The 19,958-nt window shown below is 36.8% G+C and overlaps 1 protein-coding gene across 1 annotated transcript; it reads right to left on the bottom strand.

Moving 5' to 3' along the window:
- Positions 1–5,537: 5,537 nt before the first annotated feature.
- Positions 5,538–6,520, bottom strand: LOC149193909 (uncharacterized). Its single transcript, XM_089407041.1, has one exon. The coding sequence runs from the start codon at positions 6,409–6,411 to the stop codon at positions 5,815–5,817; it is 597 nt and encodes a 198-aa protein (XP_089263167.1). The 5' UTR covers positions 6,412–6,520; the 3' UTR covers positions 5,538–5,814.
- Between the last annotated feature and the right edge of the window lie 13,438 nt (positions 6,521–19,958).

Consider the following 19,958-nt stretch of genomic DNA (forward strand, 5'->3'; position numbering starts at 1 on the left):
TTAATAACATCTTTCACCTCTCTGAACACTACATCTCGGCTGTACACAACCTTCCTTTTTACTGGGTTCCAAAGCTTATAACCCTTTAAACCATCCTTATACACAATAAAGATGCACTTTTCAAATTTACTATCCAACTTGGTTCATTTCTCCTTTGGAACATGTACATATGCATCACATCCAAATGCCCTCATATGTGAAAGAGAGGGTTTCTTACCAGTCCATACCTCTTATGGAGTCTTATCCTCCAACACTGATGAAGGTGATCTGTTGACTAGGTAACATGCTGTCTCCACTGCCTCTGCCCAGAATTCTTGTCCTAACCCAGCACCACTAAGCATGCTTCTTGCCCTTTCCATCAACGTCTTGTTCATTATTTATACAACTTCATTTTGCTGAGGTGTATATGGAGTAGTCTTCTGCCATGCTATACCACACTTCTTACAGAATTATTCAAATTCCTTACTACAAAACTCTCCACCATTATTTGTGCTCAGCACCTTTATCTTCTTCTCTATCTGCTTTTCCTCCAGAGCCTTAAATTCTTTGAACCTGTCAAAGACTTTAGATTTCTTCCTAAGGAAATATATCCATGTATTCCTTGAGAAGTAATCTATAAACGATACATAGTACATAGAATTACCTAGTGATGGCACCTTCAGAGGTCCAAAAACATCACTGTGCACAAGCTCTAATATCTGTTTCGCCCTCTTACCACCAGAGGGGAAACTCACCCGATTTTACTTCCCATATACACAATTTTCACATAAATCAAAATCCAGAGAACTATTACTCATACCTTCTACCATACCTTTACCATGAAGTATTAGAAGGCCCTTCTCTCCAATATGTCCAAGCCTTTGATGCCACAACATGGTTGTCTCTCCAGAGACCACTAGATTCACCCTACGGAATATTCACTTGGGGTAAAGAGGAAAGACCTAAGCTAGGAGCGCAGAGCGATGGCGAGGTATATTTTCTATCCTTGTGCAATCGGTATGTTTCAGACTATAGATCCATCACTTGTGTCATCGCTAGGACCCGATCTCACTTCTTACGAATTTGATAAAGGAATTTTTGATAGCCTAGAACTCTGGTATTGAGCTCCTGGACAGGGATGGAGAATGATAACCGGGACTTATCGGAGGATCAATCACCATAACATGAAGGCAGACTTTATGCCCTCCCCAAAATTTTGCAAGGGTTCTATAGTGCCGCAAACATGATCGGAGCCTAGATCATCACAGGAGCATGGTGGATCTAGCTCAGAAAACCTTATCTCTGTCCGCTCATAACCATGAGAGCAATATCAGTCAGATCTGAAGGAAAACCTTATGGAAGATACCCTTGCGGAAGATATAGAGCAAAGAGAAGAAAACCCTGCAGAACATAACCCAATATTATATAAAAATCAAAATACCCAACATATATATATATATTTCTAAATTTTTTTTATTGTGAAACGAGAGTATATATTTCTAAAATTTTTTGATTGTGAAATGAAAGGTGGTTTTTCTGCATGTGGTATTGATGACTGGCCCATGGTATGGCATGGTTAATAATATCCACGCTAAAGTGGGGTGAGTATCCATGTTACAAATTTTGTTATATGCTTAGTTTTAATTATTATCAACAAATGTAGTGTATTAAAGAGTGTGTTATCTTGCATTGACTTTTAATAAATTTAAAAAATTAGATTCGTGCCGTGCCACGTGGACCCACCAATTTCCTAGGGATTTGACATTATTCCAATTCTAATAAGTTCCTTCATGATAATTCTCTCATTATTATTTATAACATTCATTTACATATAAACAAAGCTTATTTAGCAAAATGGTTCATTACTTTTTAATACATTTTAAAATTTATATTTGTGCCACGTGGCTCCCCACCCACCAATTTCCTAGGGATTTAAGATTATTCCAATTCTAATAACTTCTTCCATGATAAATTCCTCATTATTATTTATAACATTCATTTATAATTCATTTTTTTTAAGTTAAAGTTGATCCATAACCTTTTTATCCATGGTTAATCAAGTAAATGTATGCATTAGTAAGGTATTCTTTGTGTAGCAATAGTTTTTTTTTGTTATATTTATGAAGCCTTCAGCTATATCAACCACATTAATATTTTTAATGTGATTGTACTAGTGTAAAAATTATTTTGATTGTGAAATAAGAGATAGTTTTTGGGCATGTGGTATTGATGACCCATCATATTGGCCAATGGTATGGTACAGTTAATAATATCCATAGTAAAGTGAGGGTAAATATTCATGGTTAAAAATCTTGTTATATTGTAAATATTAAGTTTCTATATGCCTATTAATAAAATTTAAATATGATTACCAAATTATTATTTTAGTTTATATGATAAAATAGATCTTAATTTATAGCTACTATTTATGTCATATTTTCATGTGATAAAAGTGTAGATATATCTCAAAATTAATTATAACTTTTTTTCTTGTAAATTTAATAAAAAAATGTTCTAAAATTAAATTCAAATAAAATATTTATAAAATATTTCGATTGTGAAATGAGAGACGATTTTTTGGGATGTTGTATGGATAAGCCATGGTATTGTAACAAAGTCTATTTACAAATTAATAATATCTATGGTAAAAGGGACGTGAATATCCATGGTTAAACATATTGTTATATTGAAAGTTCATGGTAAGTATTAAATTTTTTATGTACTTATTAATTAAATTTAAATATGGTTATAGAAACACTATTCTATTTTTTAGAGTAAAATGAATGTTAACTTATTATTATCAAATACCGAATTATATATTACTTTTTAATTGACATGTAAACGTCTCCCCATATTATACTATATATTATTTTTTAACTGATATGTAAATTTCTCTCCCACACTGCATCACTTAGAAGTTACTAACAATGGTTTATTGTATGAAGTATATTACAACGCAATACAAAAGCTTATTTACCATACACTCTGCTATCGCTTTCAGATATGACTATATCAATGGCCGAATCTTTAACTGAAAAGAAAACTTCGCGCTATTTAAGCGTGTGGAGTTTGGTGTTTGAAATCAATTTACAATAGTCTCATGAGTGTTCTACAATTATAAACTTGTGGAATTTTGTTGTTTGGAATCAATTTGCAATAACCGAACTGGTATTCTACAATTATAAACTTTTTTCTTTTCAATACTCGTCTTCCATTAATTGGCAAAACCAGCCCAAACAAAATCTGGAAAGGAAACGACCCTATGCAAACATTACGAGACATCTTGGGCCATGTTCACATGGCAGAGCCTGCTAGGCTGTCGCTGGAAAGACGTTCTTCTTAGCATGTGGTGGCTGGAGGGGCGTATTAGAGCTGTGAGGGATCTTCTCACCCATTCTCCTTCTACACCGCTGATTGTTACCGGTGAATTTGTCATGGCATATTCACTTGGGGTAAAGAGGAAAGATTAAGCTGGGAGCGCGGAGCAATGGCGAGGTATATTTGCTTTCCTTGCACGATCGGTCTGTTTCAGACTACAGATCCATCACTCGTGTTATCGCTAGGACTCGATCTCGCTGCTTATTTGATAAAGGAATTTTCAATAACCTAGAACTTTGGTATCGAACTCCTAGAAGGGGATGGAGAATGATAACGGGGACTTATCGGAGGATCAATTACTAGAACATCAAGGCAGACTTTATGCCCTCCCCGAAATTTTGCGAGGGTTCTATAGTGCCGTAAACATGAACTCCTGGAAGGGGATGGAGAATGATAACCGGGACATATCGGAGGATCAATCACTAGAACATCAAGGCAGACTTTATGCCCTCCCCGAAATTTTGCGAGGGTTCTATAGTGCCGCAAACATGATTGGAGCCTAGATCTCCCAGGAGCATGGTGGATCTAACTCAGAAAACTTTATCTCTGCCGGCTCATAGCCTTGAGAGCAATATCAGTGAGATCTAAAGGAAAACCTTACTGAAGATATAGAGCAAAGCGAAGAAAACCCTGCAGAAAACCTTGGCGAAGATAACCCAATATTATATAAAAATCAAAATACCTTATATATATATATATTTCTAAAAAAAAAATTATTGTGAAATGAGAGTATATATTTCTAAGATTTTTTGATTGTGAAATGAGAGGTGGTTTTTCTACATGTGGTATTGATGACCTAGCCCATGGTATGGCATGGTTAATAATATCTATGGTAAAGTGGGGTGAGTATCCATGTTACAAATTTTGTTATATGCTAGTTTTAATTATTATCAACAAATGTAGTGTATTAAAGAGTTTGTTATCTTGCATTGACTTTTAATAACTTTAAAAAATTAGATTCGTGCCACATGGACCCACCAATTTCCTAGGGATTTGACATTATTCCAATTCTAATAAGTTCCTCCACGATAATTTTCTCATTATTATTTATAACATTCATTTACATATAAACAAAGTTTATTTAGCAAAATGGTCCATTACTTTTTAATAAATTTTAAAATTTATATTTGTGCCATGTGGCTCCCCACCCACCAATTTCCTAGGGATTTAAGATTATTCCAATTCTAATAACTTCTTCCATGATAAATTCCTAATTATTATTTATAACATTCATTTATAATTCATTTTCTTTCAAGTTAAAGTTGATCCATAACCTTTTTATCCATGGTTAATCAGGTAAATGTTTGCATTAGTAAGGTATTCTTCGTGTTGCAATAGTTTTTTGGTTATATTTATGAAGCCTTCAGCTATATCAACCACATTAATATTTTTAAAGTGATTGTACTAGTGTAAAAATTATTTTGATTGTGAAATAAGAGATAGTTTTTGGGCATGTGGTATTGATGAGCCATCTTATTGGCCCATGGTATGGTACAATTAATAATATCCAAAATAAAGTGGGGGTAAATATCTATGGTTAAAAATCTTGTTATATTATAAATATTAAGTTTTTATGTGCCTATTAATGAAATTTAAATATGATTACAAAATTATTATTTTAGTTTATATGATAAAATAGTTTTTAATTTATAGCTACTACTTATATCATATTTTAATGTGATAGAAGTGTAGATATATCTCAAAAATAATTATAACTTTTTCTCTTGTAGATTTAATAAAAAAATGTGCTAAAATTAAATTCAAATAAAATATTTATAAAATATTTCGATTGTGAAATGAGACGATTTTTTGACATATTATATAGATAAGCCATGATATTGTAACATAGCCTATTTACAATTTAATAATATCTATGGTAAAGCGGATGTGAATATCCATGATTAAATATATTGTTATATTAAAAATTCATTGTACGTATTAAATTTTGTATAATTAAATTTAAACATGATTATAAAAATCCTATAAAAAAAAATAATATTAACTTATTATTATCTTACCGTTACCGTTACTTTTTAACTTACATGTAAATGTCTCCCCATATTAGATTATATATTACTTTTTCACTGATATGTAAATGTCTCTCCCACACTGCATCAATATATCAGATTATATATTACTTTTTCACTGATATGTAAATGTCTCTCGCACACTGCATCACTAAGAAGTTCCTAACAATTGTCGATTGTATGAAGTATATTATAACGCAATACAAAAGCTTATTTCCCACAAACACTGTTATCGATTTTTTTCCGAATATGACCATATAGTCTTTACTCAAAAGAAAACTTTGCGCTACTTAGGCATTTGGAGTTTGGGTGTAGTCTCACCCGTATTCTACAATTATAAACTTCGTTTTTTCTTTTCAGTACTAGTCTTCCATTAATCCGCAAAACCAGCCAAAAAAAAATCCGGAAAGGAGACGACCCTATGCAAACATCACGAGACATCTTGGGCCATGGTCATATGGCAGAGCCTGCTAGGCTGTGGCTGGAAAGATGTTCTTCTTAGCATGTAGTGGCTGGAGGGGCGTATAAGAGCAGTGAGGGATCTTTTCACCCATTCTCCTTCTACACCGCCTATTGTTACCGGCGAATTCGTCATGGCATACCTCCTGGCATTTAACTGAGAATCCGTAGAGGAGTGATTAGTATTTCTATGAAGACTGCAACGAAACGAACCTGGATGATTTGTTGGTGAACATATGCACGTCTTCCTAGGCGGAGCACAGGGAATAGGCTTCTTAGTGGCACCGCCTTTCGGTGAAACTGGACGGCCTGCGGATGGAACCTGCGACGCGTATCTGTCCGGGCCCAAATTGATGGAAGACGAAGCTACGGCATGAGTTGAAGAAGAATAAGAAGAGTCGCCACTAAAGGCTGCTCGAGCAGGCGGAATAGTTGTGTTAAGAGGTAAGTTGAAAGTAGAGGAAGATGATGATGGGGAACTAAAATGGCGTGTGGGAGAGTGGGATGTCGTAATGCCAGAGGTGAGAGGCGGCACAGGGGCGGTGCTTGATCTGCGTCTTGCTTCCATTTTTCTGACAGGGAAGGTTTGCTAGTGAGCAGGGCAAACTGAGTGGAGCTGAGGCCCTGATTTATGGAAATACATTTTACCCATATTTGTCATTTTTTCCTTACCTCCCCACTTTCGTGAATCCGTGGATTATCATGGTTGGTGTTGATAGCAGGACACGTTAGGATTAATTGACTGCTAAAGAAGAGGGTAACATTTCGTACAAGGATGGGACATTTCGTTGAGTAGAACACGGATCTTTCTGCTTGCCATGACCTCTTTTGTTTCTAAAGAGAAAATTTATGTCCTTCCTTTGTCGGCAAGTACTGGAAGTGGCGTATCAAGGCTGGAGTTTGAATCATTGATATTACGTGTTGGGTTATTCAACTTCATTTACTAATTAGGAAACTCCCTGGATGATGACTCATCTTTGTGTAGCTCTATCTCGCTCCATCCGGGGAAGGATAAGAAAGGATTCATTTATTTTAATGCTTGAAGATCAACGTAAGCAAACAAACGGATATTCTTCTTGTCAAGATCAGAAATGATATTTTTGTTTTATACGAGAATTAATGAACACCATCCTTACCTTATCCATTCCCTTGCTAGGTGAAGATGTACATGAATACCACATAATTTCATTTTCTATTATTTTATTTCTTAACTATACATATATTTTTAATTTAAGCATGGAGAATATTTTATTTAGATGGAAAAAAGGTTAAAAATAAAATAAATCTTTTATGATAAAAGTATCGGGTGTTGGGTGTTATGAGTATGTCGTATGTTTTAAAATTGTTTTTTTCAATTTTGTTTTGCTTTGATTTAAGGAAATAAGTTAATAGTTTAAGATTCCATTTTCTCATTATATAAAAAAGAGTATTTAGTGCTTAGATGATAGATAATACCGACAATACACAATAGTTCAAAGGATCTAAGCGTGATACAAGAAAGATGCCATGAAAATGCCATTATCTACTACCATAACGCTTCTCATTCTCTGTTAACTCATCTTCTCATGAGATTAGTTCTAGAACCAACATGACCATGTGCTCCATTGGCAAATCTAGAAATTATATTACGCCATCAAGTTGATGAGACTTCAATGATATAGTGGAGATGCTAATAGGAAATAGTGGATGTTAAGGCTGAAATTAGTGGTGCTCAATCGCATGGCAACCATTAGATACTCTATGGTCGTTACAACTCGTCCCAATGGAAATATTTTTACTAGTGACACATTATGTCTTGTTTTCACTAATCGAGGGGATCCCAGGTAATGTAGAGTAGATTAAAGTCTCAAATTTGAGACCAATTAAAATATGCAAAATACTTAGCAATTGCATACTCTTAATAATTTCATGACAATTAATGGCCATTTATGTTGTAGGGACAGTGAATACATGGAAATTTGAAATGTAAATTAAGATGGTGGACATGTTGGAACATAGAAATAATTCTTTGTTGCAACATAGATTGTACCACACTTCGATTGTGTGATTGTTAATAAGTGGGATTGGATTTGAAAAAATAAGTTTGTGTGTGAATTCTATCATTGGGAGCGTTGATATTGGTAATGGCATTGTGGTAAATCTTTTGTGTTGAGAGGTACTCTCCAACTTAGTAATAAGTTGTAACGTTATGTAAATATTTTGACTTGGTCAAATTACCACGGTTTTTGGACTTTGGGTTTTGACAACTCATGGTTTCTCCCATGGTAATCTTGTCTAATGTAGCCTATCTCAAAACTTGCCATGCAGCCTCAAGATCGAAATCAAGAGTGTAGAAAATATGTGTAGGTTAACCCGATAATGCAATATAAATCAAAGCATAATACTATAACCTACTTCTACTATCAATTTGCGGAAGCTTAAAGCTCGAGCTGAACAATATAACCAGAAGAAGAAGAATCAATGGCACAATACACATGAAAATACTTTGGGGAAAGCCTCAACTAAAAACCCCACACTATTGTATTATCATAAATGGTGGAAATACATAGGAATTATACAAAGGCTTAGCTCTCACAGCGAGCCAGCTCTCAGTACAATCCTCACAGATGCTCACAGGAAATCTTGGCTTCTCTCCAGCATTCCTCTCTACCCTCCAAGCTCCTATTTCCTTGCGTCGTTCCTTGTGGATGATTTCCTTTTACCAAGTGGATGATCTCCCTTCAAAACTGCGTAATCCTCAAGGATTTATCCTTGACTACATGCATGAGTTTTCTCCATGAGAAAACACATGCAACTGATAGTACACTGTCCTTGAATATTAATCTCAACTGGGTCTTTGTCAGAATAGACATGCATGAGTTGATGAGGGAATCTTCAGTTAACTGGAGTAGCACTAGTTGAGTGCATTAATGTATCAACTAATTGTTAACTCACTATTAGTTCCTCAAACAGTTTGGAGCTAATGTAACTGGACTTAACTCAGTAAACTGACTTAACTAATTACAACTCAAAAATAACTCAATCTTATCTCCTTAATTTAAGGGTTAGGAAGACTTCTAACTTGAATTTCTCCAACTAATTAATTTAAAATAAATTAATTAATTATTTCCAAGTAGTTGTTAAGACTAAATTCGATTTTAATTCACAATTTAATTCAAGGAAAAATTAAATTGGAATATTCTTGTTGCCATATTTCAACACTCCCTCTCAAAAAGAAAGGGATTATCTACCACCCCGATCCTATCTCTATGGAACTAGAATTTACACTTTGACAATGCCTTTGTCAAAATGTCAGCATCTTGCTCCTCTATCGAAATATACTGCAGTAACATGATCTGTGAAAAGCCACGGGCAACAAATCTTGCCTTATGCTTCTCCACACTACCATCAGCAGCTTGCTTTACCTTGTAAAGCTAATGGGAACACACAACTGACTTGTTCTCCAGTCTCGAAACCACATCCCAAACATTGTTACAAACTATGGAGTCATACTCCTCCACCATAACATCAACCCAAATCAGCTGTTGCACTGCTTCCTCAAAGGAAGATGGCTCAGTCTCAACACATTCCCCAGCAAGGGCCTTGTATCCAGTGTACCTCTCAGGTGACCTCCTTTGTCTGTGCTGAGAAGATGGTGCTCCCACATTCTCTCTCGCATCCTCCAACAATTTGTTAGCTTCTCTTGTGCGCTTTATTCCATCTCTGGAAGACTCTACTTGAGTGGATGTCTCCACTCCTGGAACCTCTGCGTGCGGTTGCTTTGCATCAGTCTGGGGCTCCTCCTCCTTAGGAACCAACAATTCCTCCACAACCTGTAGTTGGAGCTCCCTCTCAAGGGAAAATCGCATGGCATTCTTCTCATCAAACTTGAGATCTCTGCAAACCACTGTCCTCCGACTGGTAGGCAAGTACACCCGATAGTTGTGAGGTGTATCAGTGTACCCCACAAATATCCCCAACACTGCTATCGGCTCAAGCTTCTTCCGTGCATCCTTTGTCACATGGCAATATACCGATGAGCCAAAGATCCTGAAGTGACCCACATCTGGTCTCTTACCGTAGAAAGATTCCTCTGGTGTCTTCATCCCAAGTATGTGATGTGGGCTTCTATTCTGTAAATAGACCGTTGTGTTGCATGCCTCAGCACACAAGTGAAGTGGTAGGCCTTGGTCATGCAGCATCGCCCATGCTGCCCTTACAATAGTTCTGTTCTTCCTCTTGGCCACCCCATTCTGCTGTGGGTTATGAGGTGCCATTAACTCTTGTTTAATTCCTTCTGTTGCACAAAATTCCTTAAAATCTTGAGAGACATATTCTCCACGGTTGTCACTTCTCAAGGCCTTGATCTTCTTCCCTACCTCTTTCTCGACCAAAGCTTTGAACTCACAAAACTTTGTGAAAGTTTGGTCCTTCTTCTGCATGAAATAAATCCAGCATTTACGAGAATAGCCATAAATGAAAATCACATAATACCTTTGCTTCACTGTGGATGCTGTTGAGAATGGTCCACACAAATCAGTATGAACTCGCTCTAAGATAGCCTCTGCTCGACTGTCTCGATCATGAAAGGAAGACTTGGTGTACTTTCCCAAGGTAACCTTTTCATATGTCAACTTGCTCAAGTTTACCTTTGGGAAGTCCTGTTGATATCTGCTGCATTATCTTCAAAGCCCCATGATGAAAATGGCCCAATTGCCTATGCCACAACTCACCAATGTATTGGCTTTGCACCAATTCTGCTTTCGTACTCAATGCTGCACAATCATCTACCTCTAGTTTATAGATATTCTTCACCCAAATCCCTATCCTCTTGGTCTAAACCGTGGCTATGTGTCTTAGGAATGCCTTTCCTTTATTGAAGACAACATCGTAGCCTTTTTCCTCCAACATCGTGACCGATACCAAGTTCTTCTTCAGTCCAGGCACATACATCACATCTGTCAAGGTGAGAAGAGCTCCATTCTCCCTCTGAAAAGCAACCGTGCCCACTCCTGAAACACTATACATTCCGTCGTCACCCATCTCTATGCGCATCTTGACGTCTTTCTCCTCCAAGGAACTGAATAAATTTTTATCTTCAGTCGTGTGGAATGAGGCTCCACTGTCAAGATACCAGACACAACCCATCATCAATGACACCATGCATGTGATGAGGGTAAAGTCCATTTCGAACTGAGAGGCTAATGCCTCACCTTCCAATCCTTCCGAGGATCCCTTCTTGGACTTCCTTGATGGGAAATTAGTTGCATAATGTCCCATCTTGTGAAAATTAAAGCATCTTACTTTAGACATGTCACCCTTCTTCCCTCCATGAGAAGAGTTCGATTTGAAATGGGAAGCCTTTCCCTTCCCTTTCCTTGCCTTACTTGCTAAGGCCAGATTTTCTTCATCATCATTCTTGGATGAAGAACCATCTCGTGTGCTCCTCCTGATATCCTCCTGCATAAGATTCGACCACAGTCATTCCCAATCTGATAGTTTCTCCCTTCCATTCACAGATTCCTGCTAGCTATTCCAACTCCTTGGAAGGCCAAGGAGAGCGAGGCTCACCATATCATCATCAACAATAGTTATTCCCACACTGCCAAGCTCATCTTTGCAGGTGGTGAGCTTGTTCAGATATGTGGAAATAGTATCACCCTTCTCCATCTTGATTCTTCAAAGCTTATCCTTGAGCGCCAATTTCCTCTAGTCGCTACTGTTCTAGTAGAGGTCCTTCAATGTCTTCCACATTGAAAATGGAGTATCCTTCCCATGGAGACTCGAGACAATATGGTATCGAACTCCCTCAAGGATGATCTGTCTCGCCTTTGCCACACACTTCTTCCACTCAGCCAACTCTTGTGCATTAGTTGAAGCTAGCTTTGGGATTTCTTGATCAATGAATTTCTTCAAGCCATTGTCTTCTAATACAGCCTCCATTCTATCTTTCCATGCTATGTAATTTGAGCTACCTTCCAAGGCATACTCGATTCTCAAGCCATAGAACACCATTGGCCAACCTTGAAGTATGATATGAATTCGATTTGCACCTGCAACCCTGAACTTCAAACTTCAAATTCTCTTCTCAGTATACTATTCACAGCTCCGATACCATGTAAAAAATTTCTACAAATCCAGCTCCGATACCATGTAGAAAATCTGTGTAGGTTAACTCGATAATGCAATATAAATCAAAGCAGAATACTATAACCTACTTCTACTATCAATTTGAGGAAGCTTAAAGATCGAGCTGAAAAATATAACCAGAAGAAGAATAATCAATGGCACAATACACATGAAAATACTTTGGGGAAAGCCTCAGCTAAAAACCCCACACTATTGTATTATCATACATGGTGGAAATACATAGGAATTATACAAAGCCTTAGCTCTCACAACTAGCCAGCTCTCAGTACAATCCTCACAGATGCTCACAGGCAATCTTGGCTTCTCTCCATCCTTCCTCTCTGCCCTCCAAGCTCCTATTTCCTTGCGTTGTTCCTTGTGGATGATTTCCTTTTACCAAGTGGATGATCTCCCTTCAAAATTGCACAATCCTCAAGGATTTATCCTTGATTGCATGCATGATTTTTCTCCATGAGAAAACACATGCAACTGATAGTACACTGTCCTTGAACATTAATCTCAACTGGTTCTTTCTCAGAATAGACATGCATGAGTTTCTGATGAGGGAATCTTCAGTTAACTAGAGTAGCACTTGTTGAATGCATTAATTTATCAACTGACTGTTAACTCACTATTAGTTCCTCAAACAATTTGGAACTAATTTAACTTGACTTAACTCAGTAAACTGAGTTAACTAATTACAACTCAAATATAACTGAATCTTATCTCCTTAATTTAAGGAATAACTCTTGCATGACTGCAGAAAGACTTCTAACTTGAATTTCTACAACTAATTAATTTAAAAATAAATTAATTAATTATTTCCAAGTAGTTGTTAAGACTAAATTCGATTTTAATTCACAGTTTAATTCAAGGACAAATTAAATTGGAATATTCTTGTTGCCATATTTCAACAAAGAGCACCTATTACAGGTCCACTTGGCATCCAAACCCACTCACTAAAGGACATGGAAAAACCTTATAATGATGAAAAAGTCAAAGCAGGAAAATTAATTTGGAACTCCTAGATGGATTTTGGGGTATGTTGGTTAATTCAAGACAAATCAAAGTAATTACAGATGTATTCCTCGCCTCCAGCATACCCCCAATATGAAAATCATCTCTTGGAATATCAGAGGCCTCAATTACAATGTTGAAAATGCAACAAGAAAATCTTGATTTAATTTTCCCTTCAATTAAATTAGGAGAAAAAAATTGTAATTCCACACCACAAGACAACTTGTATGAGTTAACTAAGTTAATTTGGCTTAGTAGGTTCTATTAATTCCAGTTGAGGGTCTAACTTGAGTCATGTAGCTCCTACTTTATAGGAGCCCTAGTTGAGTTTATTTTGAGTTGTAATTAATTAATTCAGTTTAACTGAGTTAAAGTTAGTTAAACCAGTTCCAACTATTGGAGGAACTAGGAGGAGGTCTAGCAGTGGGGTGTTGCTTCATCGTTCAAGCAGTTAACTGATAATTCAGCCATAAATAACTCATGCATGTGTGATCTACGATTTACCGAGTTGAGATTGGAGTTCAAGGGTAATGTGCTATCAGTTGTATAATCATCCAAATTATATATGTGGTGCATGTAGTAAGAGGAAGGCCTATCATGTATTGCGTGTTTGTGGATGACAAATTTCCCTAATTAATAGGGGCTAATTCCCAAGGAAACAACACAAGGAAATATGGACTTGGGAAGCAAAAATTGGTTAAGTATTATCCAAGGCTTATCTAGGAAGTAGTGAGACAGATATAGATAGTGCAGAGGTTGCTCGGGCTTGAGCAAAGCATTGTAATCTTCTCATATTTTATGAATAATGCAATATAAAAATAGCAGGGGGTTTTAATTGTGGAATTCCCTAGGAAATCATTGTCTAATGTGTTGATTGAATTATTTCTCTTTACATATGCTTCATGATTTTGCGATCGCTAATTGTTTCCGGTTGGTATAATAGATTCAAGTATATTGTTTTAGTAAATTGCATGTAGCAATTTGAATCTACAAGGAATTTCTACATGGTATTAGAGCAGGAATCACAATAGAAGAGAATACTTCAAATTTACAGGATCATTCTTCAGAGCCAACATGATGTTGTTCTATGGATTGAGACTTGAGTATGCCCTTCAGGGTAGCTCAAATTATATTTCTTAGAAGGACAAGATGGAGGCAATGTTGGAAGATAACGGCTTGAAGGAATTCATAGACATTGATATTCCTAAGCCTATAAAAATTGATGCTCAATATCGAATCTCCACGGGAAGGATACCCGATATGAAATGTGGCAAGCCTTGATAGACTTGCTTGAGAACAATAGTGACCATAGGAAGATGGCATTGAAGGACGACACAAAACCATAGTACCTAAGCAGGTTCACCCAATGTCTGGATGAACTTGGGAATGTTGGTATTATAGTTGTTGAAGATGACTTGGTAAGCCTAGCACTTCTAGGCCTTCCCAAGAGCTGGCACAACTACCAAGATTCGGTAAATGGGAGGGATAAGCTACCAAATTGGGAGTGATTGTGGTCTGACTTGGTGCAAGAAGAGAGAAGGCAGCACACCAGAGATGGAACCTCATCCAAGAAGGATAATGAGGAGAAATGTGCCTTGGCTTGAAAGGAAAAGAAAGGGAAAGGAAAGAAATTCGAATCTAAAGGAGATTTTGTTTAGGCAGGCAAGAAGAAAGACTTGTCAAATATTAAATGTTTTCACTGCGATGAGCTGGGAAATTATGCCACCAAGTGTCTGCATAAGAAGGCCGACAATAGGCCCTCAAGAGGAGAGGTAGGAGAAGCTCTTGCTTCAAAATTTGAGATGGATTTCACTCTCATTGCATGCATGGTGACATTGGTGATAGGTAGTGTGTGGTATCTAGATAGTGGAGCCTCATTCCATATGATCGGAAACAAATAATTTTTTAGCGACTTAGAGGAGGAGAACCTCTAGATGCACATCAAGATGGGAGATGATGGAAGGTACAATTACTTTGCAGAGGGAGACTGGTTCTCCTCTCACATTAAAATATGTCATGTATGTTCCTGTAACAGCCCTGGATAAAAATTCATGTAAAAATATATAAGACCATCGTCATGGGACATGTGTTCCAAGATGAATGGTGTGGAAAACATGCTAGTGGGTGTTCATTCGGTTTATTATGGCTAAGGAAATTAGAAAAGGAAATGGCTAAGGCTTTGGAGAGGCAAAAAGGCATTTTGGCACATTTACTTATGAAAATAATGGAAATTAGGAGAAAGTAAGGTGAAAGGTCACAAGTTGCATGTGACGAGGAAAATGATGAAAAATCATGGAAATTGAAGAAAATAGAAGCCTCATTGATAAAAAGGCTTATGAGGATCAGTGGGCAAGCTTGGTCAGTTTTGTTTTGGAGCTCTCTTCTATTCCCTCTCTCTCTCATACTTTGGGCTTGAAAATTTCCTTAAATCTTGCGGACTCTGGCATAGGTTTGCTAGAAACAGTCCCTGGAAACAGGGATGTATGCTTGTGGGAGCATCTAGAGCTCTCTAGATGCTGGCATGCCCATAGCATGGGAGTGTCTAAATCTCTCTAGATGCTGGCATGCCTATATCATGGGAGCGTCAAGAGGTTTAATAGCTTAAAAACTCAATGGGACCTAGGGGCATGATACATGAGTGGTTGGGGTGGCTCCTGGGAGTTTTGTTGCTGATGTGGAAGGTGTGTTTGATGTGTTTCTGTTTATTCCACTTCCTTAAGGTTACCAAGGAGGTTGAATCATATCATCATAGCCTCTTGTCACATGTTTACACCGTTTGGATGGTTACTTGGGTAGATGTGGGAGGAGGGTGTTACAAAGTGATATCAGAGCATGGTTCACCCCTTAGACTGGATGGGCAATGTGCTGGTCATGCATTCATGTCAGTTTCCTATGTGTTGCTTATCCTTGTAGTGGAAGTGCTTGTTGCATTTGCATGGTGTTGATCATTGTTCTAGTGATGTCAGCATGTGAATGTTTATGGTGTTGTTGTGGGACATGTCGTCATTAGTGTATGACTGTATATTCATTTGTTATGCATGTCGGTTTCTATATGTTGTTATTCATGGATTGGCACAGCTATGGTTATGTGTGTAGGGTAGGTCAGACATGCATTACGGGGTCATTGTATGCAATTAGGTCATCATGATGAAATTGGTATTTTATGATGCTAATGTGTTGGTTGAGATAGAGCAGGAGATACAAATCATTAAAGTGAAGTTGAAGCAATGGACTTCGAGAAAAGAGCATCTCGTCATACAGGTTTGTATGTTGGGCATGCAGGTATGTAGGTTAAGGATTGTTATATGCATTATGGTTATGTGTATGCCTTTCATTCTATTGATGTTATGGTTACATACATAATAGATGCCAATTAATTAGTGTATTCATATGCTCATGTGTTAGATAGTCATGAATGATAGTAACATGTGGTGGTATGCATTACTATTGTTTTTTTAGGTTAGGTAACTTAATGATTATGTTATATGTCGTTGATTAGTATGTTATAGGTTAACTTGCTGTTGTTATATGATAGTTGGCTTAATGATTAGGTTATATGTTGTTGATGAGCATGATATATAACTTCTTGTTGTTTTATGCTAGTAACTTGATGATTATGGTTATGGAATTAATATCTTGATGTTATATGTATCATACTAAGTTGGATTGGGCTATGAAAATGGTTAGGGTTATGAAATTTAGGTATGAGTTAATATGATGTGATATTATGTCATACTAATATAGACTGACTATGCAGATGTGATTATTATGTATAAATGATAATTGTTTATGAGTTTATGATGTGAACATGTTAGCTAGTGACTATTATGGATATCATGACCTTATTTATGTTTGATTTGATGTGTTGTAAAGTTATATCATGCTAACTAGATTAAATGTGCAGACATGATAACATCCCCTGAGATACATTAATGTATGAGTTTGCTTATGTCATCTACTTGGTGTTTAAATGTTTGATTGTGTTGTTTGTTTTGTGTTTGAGTGTTTGGTGTCTATTATCTCATCCATCTGTTGTATGAATGTTTGATTACTTGAATGATATGAGTATGTGTCTATAATATTTCTTGAAAATTTTATCTTGTTTTAAAATGGTTTTACTAACACGTATGTGTTGAGACAATGATATGTACTTGAGAGAAAGTAGGTGATAGTTGAAGTATTATGCATTATGGTCGATGAATGTGAGTTGATTGTTGATTATGACATGGTTGTTAGACTTGTTAAAGGTTGATTTCAAATTAATATACATGATGTCTTGATCTTTGAAACGTGAGACTCACATGTGCGAGCAATTACAGAGAAACATGATTGGTATTAGCTTGACAAGGTAATAGTTGATGTGCTATATAACTAATCGTTGGGTGATGTGATAGTGCATAGTAAGACTCTTGCAACAATGTAAAAAGGTAAAAGAAATGAATTGGGCAATAATTCCTTTGGATATGTTTGGAAACCCTACTTCCAAACGAATGTGTGCTTTGCATATAGGAAGTCTTCTTAATCTTGACTTTGTCTGAGATTATTGGGATATATGCTATATTCATGATCATGTATTGGATAGGTATAACGACTAGTTCCCAAATATGGCTGGATTCATCAAGGAATTAGAGTTCCTTGAGAGGTGTGCGTGTTTAGTTACAAGGAAACGTGCTTGGCACAACAAGGTAAGATAGCTAGTATATTGAATATTTATTTATGCACTAACAAATATGTGTGTATGGCAGTATGATGCAATGGATTACATGGAAAAGAGGCTACCATGAAATCTAGAAGAAGGCTAACATTGATATTTCCCGCGGAAGCAATGGGAACCATGGGGTTAAGTCATGGTGTTTATTGCTAGTCGTGTGCTTTTCGCCTTTTGTGATTTGTTGTGCTTGATTGTAGCTTTGTTTAAATCTTGTGTGTGGCCATACCACTTTATTCATTGTGTCGTATTGTTATTGGTTTTCATGGTTTTATTCTTGCTTTCATTTTATGTTTCCTTTTAAGTTTTCAGTCTTGGGAATTGGTTGGGAAAGAGGAAAGTTAATGGAGCTCAGGGAGAGATGAATGAAACCTAGCAGGTAATGTAAGACCTAAATGAAGATTGGTTCATGATTAAGGGAAGTTGAAGGAAAGGGCATGACAATCAGCTGGATTGGCTAGGTCCATTGGGTTAAATGTACAATGGAAAGACATTCATGAGAAAGGTAATAGGGAACGTGAAGTAAATGGATATGAGGCGTCATATGCCTTAGGTATGTTGGGAATGATTGTTCTCAATGTTGTGCATAGTGTGCACATAGTTATCTTAACCTTGACCTTATGATATCTAGTAATCATGTTATGATCATGATTATGTTGATGCTTATATATATGTATGCATGTATGTATGTCGTTGTCTGACATGATCATGATTTTTTTATGCTAATGTTTATGTATATGTATCTATGTCACTATCCAACATGGTTGTCAGTGATCATTCTTGTGGAGAAACGATTGCTTATGCAGGTGAATGATATGACAAGGTTTCTGGTCTTATGGGAATCAAGTGGGAAGAGTAGTCATGAAAAATATATGAGGTTAGTATCACGTGGATATGAATTGATATTGTATGCTTGTATTATGCCTATGTTTATGTTATGATAGGTAACACAAAAGGATACATCAACGGTATGAAAACAATTTTCTTTGCGACATGCTAGGATAAGCATGGATGGCAAAGAGACACTAGAAGAAAGGTTTCTTGGTAGAGACAACATGGTTTTGGATGTGTGGTACTACTATTGTGCATATGTTGTATATGTTGTACATGTTTCATCTGTGATTTTTTGCGCATGCGATGTTCTATATATATAGTGTGTGCACATGTTGTTTATGCAATGTTATGCATAGTGGTACTATCTGTACAGGGTGGTACAGATAGTGTTGTGTGAATATTGCATATGTAGTGTTGGGTATAGATGGTGCTATATACATGTGGGATATGCAATGTTGTGTACATCTCATACTATTTGCATGATGGATATGAGACATTGTGTGCATATGGTACTGTGTGCATGTTGGATATGCATTTTTGTGTATAGATGATGTTATGTACATGTTGGATATGTAGTGCTATGTACATGTGGTGTTGTGTTCAGGTTGTACATTTGGTGCTATGTACATATGGTGTTGTGTGAATGATTGTACAAGTCGTGTTATGTGCATGTGGTGTTGTGTACATGTGGTGTCTTGTACATGTCGTGCATGTGGTACTTTGTACATGTGGTATTATGTACATGTTGTATAGGTGGTGTGGTGTACATGTGGCGTTGTGTAGGCAGCGTCATGTACATGTTTGATGTTATGAACACGTTGTGAAGGTGGTGTTGTGTGTAGGTGGTACTATGTACATTTTTTGCATGTGGTATTGGTGTACATGGGGTATTATGTGCATGTCGTACATGCTGTCTTGCAGGCCTGTAGTACTATGTATGTGCATTGTGTAGTTGTGGCATAATGATATGTGTACTTGTTGTGTTGTACTTTGTGTATGTATATGTATTATGTTGTACATCGAGTGTAAGTGTATGTAGTGTGTGGTGGTGTACACTCGATGTAGGTGTATGTATGTGGTGTTGTACATTGGGTGTAGGTGTATGAGTTGTATGTAAATTGTAGGTACATGTATTGTGTGGTGTTGTACATCAGGTATATATGCATGGTGTTGTTTGGTATGCCAGGTGTAGGTACATGTATCTTGTGGCGTTGTATGTTGGGTAATGATGTATGTGTTTTGTTGTATATCAGATGTAGGTGTATGCATTATGTGGTGTTGTATGTCGTGTGTGGTTGTATGTGTGTGATGCACACTATATGTATGTGCACGTGGTTGAGGAGAAGGCACAGGGTGTTTTTCGAGTGTGGAAACCAATCCAGAGTGTGTACAAAATAAAGACAAAGGCAGAAGCTAAGGATTGATTAAAGGATAAGTATCAACATTTT

This window comes from Pinus tabuliformis, chromosome 2_2 (genome assembly GCF_031772625.1).
Source record: "Pinus tabuliformis cultivar Carrire ecotype Pingquan chromosome 2_2, CPIR1, whole genome shotgun sequence".
NCBI classification, from domain to species: domain Eukaryota; kingdom Viridiplantae; phylum Streptophyta; class Pinopsida; order Pinales; family Pinaceae; genus Pinus; species Pinus tabuliformis.

Bases quoted from the DNA above. Each gene is read 5' to 3' on its own strand.
- LOC149193909 (XM_089407041.1), bottom strand. From the start codon at position 6,411: ATGGAAGCAAGACGCAGATCAAGCACCGCCCCTGTGCCGCCTCTCACC.